At 50.5% G+C, this 8464-nt stretch overlaps 2 gene segments (V, D, J or C); both read left to right on the top strand.

The window, feature by feature from the left end:
- The first annotated feature begins 2863 nt into the window (after positions 1-2863).
- On the top strand, positions 2864-3374 carry LOC123810892. The segment is given in 2 exon segments: positions 2864-2909; positions 3022-3374. Coding segments are annotated over 2 exon segments (399 nt in total).
- A 4310-nt stretch (positions 3375-7684) lies between these two features.
- On the top strand, positions 7685-8405 carry LOC123810891. The segment is given in 2 exon segments: positions 7685-7825; positions 7945-8405. Coding segments are annotated over 2 exon segments (507 nt in total).
- The last annotated feature ends 59 nt before the right edge of the window (positions 8406-8464 follow it).

Genomic DNA, 8464 nt, shown 5'->3' with positions numbered 1-8464 from the left:
ACCCCGACTCACATGGGGTCAGAGCCTGTGACCCAGTCTCCTCTCAACCAGAGTGCAGTACGAATTTAGTCCAAAATCTGTGTGCTTTTAATACGTTGAAAACTTTCACATGCACATACAATATGTAATTCCTACCTTCATTTATTCTCTTAGGCAGTGTTTTCAAGCCTGAGACACAGAGATGAACAAACACAAGACAGGGTCTCCTGTCCTTGGGGTCAGGTGTGTGTGGGTCCTGGAGCACAGACAGGAGCAGCAGGTGGGTGAGGAGCAGACACTGAGGACAGAAGACAAGACATCCTCCATGAGCACATGACCTGCCCAAGGCACAATAGTTGTGTGAGTGTCTGCTCACATTCCACTTAAATAACAGTCTGTAAGGCCATCATCATCAGATTCTAACTCACAACTCAAAATCTACCATCTGATCAATAAAACATAATATCCATTTTCTTTACTCAAAGTCCCACAGAGGACTGTAGTGCAGAATCTCATAAAGGAAGAACCATGGGTTTGAAGTGTCTGTGTGAATGAGTCAGGATTCTTTCCTGTGATGTGGGAGAAGGGAGCCAATAAATGATGGCCCGAGGCCATTTGTGCTGGTCTGGACTTCCTTCTGCTCACATGTGTCAGCTAGGAACCTCATGACTCCAAACACAGGAAGCCTGTTTCTCCTCCTTCTCTCACTCAGCACAGCAGTCAGTCAGCTGGCCATTCTGGAGATTTCTACACAAGCACATTCATGTCACGTGAGGTGGTGCCCCTTGCTGTCCTGTGCCAACATTTGGGGACATACATGGCTATTTATGCTAGAATACATGCTGATGAAGGGACATGTTGTGTGTTTCTGTTTTGTTTTGTTTCTTTTTTTTTAAGATTTTATTTATTTCATTTTAGACAGGGGAAGGGAGGGGAGGAGCAAGAAAAAGAAACAGGAATGTGTAGTTGTCTCGTGAGTGCCCCCTACCAGAGACCTGGCCTGCAAAGCAGGCATGTACCTTGACTGGAAATCGAACCAGAGACCCTTTGGTTTGCAGGCTGGCACTCAGTCCACTGAGCCACACCAGCCAGGGCCTGTGAGTTTGTGTTTAAAAGTCAGTAGATACAGAGGATAGGAGATTAAATAGGAGGAGTCCCATGCATGGTGGTTCAGGTGGTGTAATCAGTGCAGGTGGTTCTTTGAACTCTTCCCGACAGTTAGTGTGACTTCAACATTGTCATGTTAATTCTCTTATTCTGTCCATGATGACGTGTGTGTGCCCTACTTCTACTGAGAGCCACTCAGATTTGGCCAAATGTAAGTTGTCACCATGATTTCAAGTTTAATCCTATTTCCTTCCAAAGATCAGAGTAACAGTCACCTTGAACACCATGATGGGAGGGGAGTCTGGGATCTGAAGTAACAGGGAGGTGGGGACTTGGAGGTCTGAGAGCACATGGAGGGCTGTGTGGTGGGTGGAGAGGGCAGGCCAACAGGAAGCCCCCTGAGGGGAGCTCAGGAGTTGGGGTTCTGTGCAAACAGCAGTGGGGAGACCCTGAGGGTTTTGAGCAGGGCGTGACCTGTCTGAGGTGAGAGAGAAAGATCCCTGGAGTGCCTTGAGAGCACAGCACCCCAGGTGAGCAGGTGATCTTGGTCAGGGTCATGGACTATGAGTCCCTGTGAGTCTGGACATGTGGGGACCATGGGACTGTGGGCACAGGTAAAGCAGAGGTGGATGCGGGCAGAGGGAAGTGCTCGTCTCTGCCTCCAACCGACCAGATACTCAGCACAGGTGTGAACGCATCTCACCTGAATGGTATCTTGCTATTGAAGTGAGACAATGAATAAGAAAGTTAAGGCAGTTTTGTTTAAAATAAAAACAAATGTGACATCGCCTAAGAGAGAATCCTAACAAGAAACTGAATACACAGGTATGCAAAACAGTAAGAATAAAAAATGAGAGAAAACAAAGAAGACTAAAGATTAATTCTTAAAATGAATTAGGATGGTGCACTTTCCACTGTTAAATGTGAGCCCTTCAAGAGCCATTTTCTTTACCTATCAATCAAATCACATCTGTGAAAACTGTGCGTGCATCGCATGACTTGAGATGTTTGTTTACTAGGCCTCCTGTGCCCCTGCCCCTGAGTGTGTTCCTGGCAAATGCTCTGTGCAGCCTGTATAAACCTTCAAACCAGATGGGTGGCCCTCTGATCTGTGAAATTGGATGTGAAGGTCACTGTGCATTTCCTTTTGGCATATCATCACTGGGTGTGAAAAGAAATTAATTTGTCATTTACATACAAGTTTGCACCTCCCACAGTTGTGGATTCTTGGGAGTGAGATGCTACAGTAGCCTGTACAGTGTCTCGGAGGCACAGTGTCTGGGAACCAGACCCTGGAGGTGTGAAGAGAGTCAGAGACCTGCCCAGCTGCAGAAACCAGCTTGAGCTTTGGGTCATGTTGGGAGGTGTTTCTACTGCCACCAGTGGGGGGGCACTGAGGGACTGCCTTGTGGTGCCTATTAAGCTGCTCATTAGGGACCATTCACTAATAGGAGCCTGGGTCTGGTGGTGGGAACCAGAGCACACTGACTGGACCTCAACAGCTGTGTCCTCTGGGGCTTGATAATATATCATGAGAAGGGCCCTCTGTGATGTATCAAGGGCTGATTCCCTGCAGGGGTTTTCCAGGGATTGAAGTCAGCCTCCATCTTTCTCCGTGTGAGTGTGAACTGAACTCCAGCACTAGGGATCAGGGAGGGGCGGGGCAGTCCCTGGGTGGACACTCATTTGCCTGGGCGGCCCCTCCCCTGGCAGAGGGTGGGGAGAAAAGGAGGCCTGGGCAGCCCAGCCCCCTGTGGGCTCAGGAGCTGTGTGCACCATGGCCTGGACCCCTCTCCTCCTCGTGCTCCTCTCTCACTGCACAGGTATGGACGGGTCTCGGGGTCCAGGGCTCAGTTCCCAAGTTTACTCTCTGCTCCATCTCCTGAGAAAAATTCCCCTGGTTCTGCCCCATCATTGACCAGTTTCTGTTTGCAGGTTCCCTCTCCCAGCCTGTGCTGACTCAGCCACCCTCCCTCTCTGCTTCTCCGGGAGCCACAGCCAGACTCACCTGCACCCTCAGCAGTGGCTTCAGTGTTGGTGGCAGCTGCATAAACTGGCTCCAGCAGAATCCAGGGAGCCCTCCCCGGTATCTCCTGTGGTATAAATCAGACTCAGAGAAGCACCAGGGCTCTGGGGTCCCCAGCTGCTTCTCTGGATCCAAAGATGCCTCAGCCAATGCAGGGCTCCTGACCATCTCTGGGCTGCAGCCTGAGGACGAGGCTGACTATTACTGTGCTACAGCTCATGGCAGTGGGAACAGCTTCCATCACTCACAGTTGCTCAGATGACGAGGAAGTGAGACAGAAACCCCTGTGCCCAGAGGTTATGCTTTGAGCCTCACTGACGCTTCTGTTGAGGCCTCTGCAAGGTGGGCTCCTGTACGGTCAGAAACGTCCATGGAAGGGGAGGGAGCAGCACACAGTCATGAGTGAGAGCACAGGGTGTCCCTGGGTCCCTCTGGCTGAATCGGTGACAAAGCCCGACTGACCATCTCCATAGTGTGTGGAGTAAATTTTAACAAGAATGATATTTTTATGTAACAGTTTCAGTCTTTCATCCTGTTGTGTCTTGTTTTGTAGTCAGGACCCTTGTCTTCTGACACATCTGGTCACTAAATGTGGGGGCATTTTTCTTCACAACCAGTGATTCTCTGTGACAGCAGCTGGATGCCCCACCACACAACTCAGCTCTCACACAACTGCCTGGAGACCGTGTCTGGTCCGCAGTGAAGGGCTCCCTCCAAGGGACTGCCTGCTCCGCTGTTGCGCGTGGGTCACCGGCCAGCAGTGACCACGGAACGCTGTGGATGGCTCGACGATAAACACGCGAGAAAAAACACCACATGCACAGAGACAGACTAGTTTCTGTGGGGAAGTAGGGACGAAATGGCCACCCCCCCTAGTGGGGAGCCCGCTGATTTACCGTCCATACCTGCTTTTATTAGGCTCATTTTGCATAATAATTCAGGTAAAGTACAGTACTCATTAGGGGGAAGTAAGGAACCATAGAAAACAAAGAACTCTGCCCGTCTATTGAGTTGGGGGTCAAAGAGCTGTAAGACTGAGGAACAAGCTAACTTCCTCCTAAGACCCTTCTCATTCAACTGAGAGCATTCTAAACAAAGGAGGTTTCACAGTAATTTACATATTCTTTCTTTGGCCTGATCACCCTGGGGAATCCGCACTTCTCAGTACAGAGCTGCCCCACCCTGTCATTGTTTCAGGCTTAGGTGGAGCAAGGGAACTAAGGCAACTGAGAGATAAGGAGATTTTCTTCCAGACGCTGAGAACTCAGGCTATGTCAAAGCCGAGGAGCGAGGGTCCATCACCCCCTTTTGCTGCAGCCCTCCAAGTCCTTCTTTTGGGGGGCCTCCCAAAGTGATCGTGCCTGTGTTAGGTCGTTCCCCCTGTGGGGAATCTTACCCGTCTTTGGCTAACTGACCAAGCTTTTTGGGGTTCAGTTATGAATAAAGCAGCAGAAGCAGCATTCCTGCCAGGAAGATAAGCTTTTGTCTCCTTGCTGGCTTACAGTTCCAAGGGCGTTCCCTTAGCCTTAGCTAGGCGGGGGTTTCAGCTTCTGATACCAGTCAGGGCGGTTCCCAACACTCCTCAGGCGATGGTCACAAGCAGGGCACCCACAGGTCTGGAACAACCATTTGGCTGTAACTCGAAGGCTCCCAGGGTCCTTAATTTAGTTTCAGTTAATTTGCTGACTCCACCTGAGCCCTTCTGCCTTCTCAAGGAAATGGGGGACAGGTCTGTGAATTCCAAGCTTTGAATCATTCCTGTGTCTTTTGTGTGAGCAGTCCTCCCCCAGGAGCCCACCCAGAGCCACCTCATTAGAACAAAAGGAGCACCTGTCACCCAGGAACTTTCAAGGTCAGGAGGCTGAGTACCATATATATTTTCTCTTTTCTCAATACTGTGTCTGCATGTAAAAGTGATGACTCAAACTGTCACTGTGAACCCACAAATTAATGTTCTGACTGTGACCATTGTGTCTCCTCTTCAACATCCCCACCGTCCCAGGCCCTTCAGCCTGACCCTGGACACTGGGCCCTTGGGCACCCTCCATGACTGGTGACCCTATGACTGTCAGTGGGTTCTCCTGAGCCCACAGGCACTGACTGTCCCCCTGTCCTCTCACACTTCCCTGGGCTCTCCAGCCATGCAGGCTGTGGGCTGGGCTGTGGGGCATCAGGAGTGGGAAGTCCCCAGTGTGTGCTTGTATTTCCTCCCCCATGAAGCTCCTGATGAGCCCAGACCCCAGGTGAGCTTCTCCTGCACAGGAAGCAGCAGACACATTGTGGGTGATCATGGCAACCAGCCCAAAGCCTCATAGATAGAGCCGTCACTTTTGTGACCTAGAAGAGTAATGAGGGATCACCCACGGTTCGATCCTCATTCTCTGAATTGAATGTTGTGAAGGAACCTTGTTGACCCCTCTGGGGTCCAGCCCCAGAGACACTGGTGATCATCGTCATGGAAATGAGCACAGCCCAATACCACAAAGATGGCGGGTGACATGGGTTAATGTGACAAATCTGTTCTCCTTGCCCCTTTTTGGATCATCAGTCCCCTGTCCCTGCCAGTGCCCAACACCAGCTCAGAATTTTGGTTCTGTTGTCATTTGTGCTATTAAACAAAAAGATCTCATTCTCTCAATTCTTTCTGTATGTCGCCAATGAAAATATTGCTGTTTGAAGATATGGTCCTTTCAATGTACACAAAACTGCTTTTATTCGAGAGAAAAAAAGCCCCACAGTTCTGAGAGGGGGCAGGAGAGGCCTACGAGCAGCAGGTGTGACCGCAGAACCTGGTGACCCTTTGTGCTGCTGGCAGAAATCATGTTCTCTAACAGGATCATGAGAAGAGACTCATGCATGGGAGACTGTGGTGTGGCAACATTTGTGCGGGTGGAAACAGAAGACTGCCCCTCTGCCACATCTGGGTCTGTCCCGCCATGGAAGACATTCATCTGTATCCTCAGCAAGGTCGGAACAAAGGCCAGTGTCCAGAGTTTCTGTTACATATTTAGCTTAGACCTTTGGATCCCACCAGGTCTGCTGTGGGTTCTGGTTGATTCCTATACACACACTGTCCATATGGAGAGAATGCGTGAAGACATGGGGTGACTGTGTGTTCCTGGAGAGAGAGAGAGAGAGAGAGAGAGAGAGAGAGAGAAACTCTTTGTTCCCTGGCATTGTGTTACCTCCAGCTTAGAAAGGCCTAATACTTGTTCAAAATAACCAATCAACTTCCCAAGCTTCCACAGCTTTGCACTGGGCCAAACTTCTAGCCAATCATGGCTCCGAATGCACAAGCTTCATAGAAGCACCTCCTCCTGAACGTTTGGACTTCTTCTGCATGTGTGCTTACTCTCCCCTGGTCTCCAGGAGAACCTGGCCCTGGAGGCTGGGCTGCTCCCTACATGGGGACGGAAAGGTGTTTATCCTCTTAAAGGGACAATGCTGCCATCCACTGGGGATGCTTCCCCAGTGAACCTGTAGCTTCCTGGCTAAGCAAGCAGGCTTATGCTCCTGGTTGATCATGCTTAATAAGTTCCCTTTGCTTCCTTCCTTCCTTTATTTGTGCCAAGCTAACATGTGCACAGCAACCTGTATATTCCCTGGTACCAGCCTGGGTTTCACTCATTCTCTGAGCTTTGAAACCACAGAGAATTTTTTTCACCTGATTTAGGACCTTTGTGAAGCCCTCGAATTCCCACCTACTGGGGAATGCTACCTCACTCCCCCAACCTCACACCAATGAGTAGTTCTAAACACTCTCATGACTAAGGAATGTGTACGACTGGGAGATCAACGTGAAAAGATGGTGAACGTAAGGTGTTACTGGGAAATTACATGTGTAATGAGGAGGGACCACCAGGTTCCCATCAACATGGGCAACACCTATACTCTGACAACAGCAGAGGCTCCCAGGCTGTGGGGCAGTGGGGACTCCCATTGGTGCTGCTGGGACCCACCAGCCATGGGCACCTTTGAAGACACTTTGGCAGTTTCTCACGAAGATAACACACCCTTGTGTGATACAACACGGAAATCATGCTCCTAGGTCTTTATTTTCAGAAGTCACTTGTGTTCAAACAAGCAAATGCACATGAAGTTACATTGTATTATTCACGTTTGTTAAACTTAGGAAGCAGCTGCTATGTCCTTCAATAAGTGAATGACTCGACAAAACACACTCTGGTCCATATGCAATGGAACAATATGATTGGCAACATCAATAAACGATGTATCAGGCCAGAGAAGGACACGAAGGAGCCCAACATGCACATTTCTAAGTGAACGGAGCCAATGTGAAAAGGCTGGGACTTGCAGGGGCACAGAATCAGGGCCAGGAGCAGGGCAGGACCCTGAGCACCAGCACTAGCCTGCGGGTACCATGTCTCCTGTATCCACCAGAGGGCGTCCATGCCCCACATTCCTCAGCTGAGAGACTTGACTGACTCTTGCTTCTTTCCCTGTCATTTTGGACTGAAGCCCTCCCACTCCTGTGATCTCTTGGTCTCATCAGGAGCCCTGGTTTGGTTAAAGGAGAGTCTTCAAGGGCCAATAAAAGGGAAGATTTGCATACAGACGTCCAGCTCTGAGCCTCAGGCTGACATAAAGTCTGAAGACGCAGGCCTGGCTGTGGAGCTCAGGAAGCAGAATCTGGGGGCGTCTCTACCATGGACTGGGCTGCACTTCTCCTCACTGTCCTGGCTCACTGCACAGGTGGGGCCTGAGGGGGATTCTGGGAGGGCACCACCTTGTCCCCTGGCTGATATCATCTCCTTCCTCCCTGGGAACAGGGTCTGTCCTGTCCTCACTGATCTTTGTGTTTCTCCTTGCAGGGTCTTGGGCCCAGTTTGTGCTGACTCAGCCTGGCTCTGTGTCTGGGTCTCTGGGACAGAAGGCCACCATCTCCTGCACCCGTAGCAGTGGTAACATTGGGAGCAGCTATGTGCAGTGGTACCAACAGCGCCCAGGCAGGGGCCCCACCACTGTGATCTATGCTGATGACACAAGACCCTCTGGGGTTCCAGATCGGTTCTCTGGCTCCATAGACAGTTCCTCCAACACTGCCTCCCTGACCATCTCCAGGCTGCAGCCTGAAGACGAGGCCGACTACTACTGTCAGTCTTACTATGGTAGTGGTGGTAGCTACAATCACACAGTGCTGCAGACTCAGGGGGAAGTGAGACCAAAACCCCAGAGCTTCCCCTTCTGGGTCTGCACTCAGTCTGTCCCCACCAAGCAAGTGCCCTCTTCTGTCTCCTTCTGGAAATTTTGTGTAGAGATTGGAGGTTTCTGAGCCCCTCTATTTTGTTTCCAACTTCCCCCCATGTCAGGGAGGTTGGTTGCCTATTTCCT

Source organism: Phyllostomus hastatus, unplaced genomic scaffold, assembly GCF_019186645.2.
Source record: "Phyllostomus hastatus isolate PE091 unplaced genomic scaffold, TTU_PhHast_1.1 phas_scaffold_760, whole genome shotgun sequence".
Lineage (NCBI taxonomy): Eukaryota > Metazoa > Chordata > Mammalia > Chiroptera > Phyllostomidae > Phyllostomus > Phyllostomus hastatus.
The sequence above is the reverse complement of the archived record's forward strand: the minus strand, read 5'-3'. Positions and strand labels throughout refer to the sequence as shown.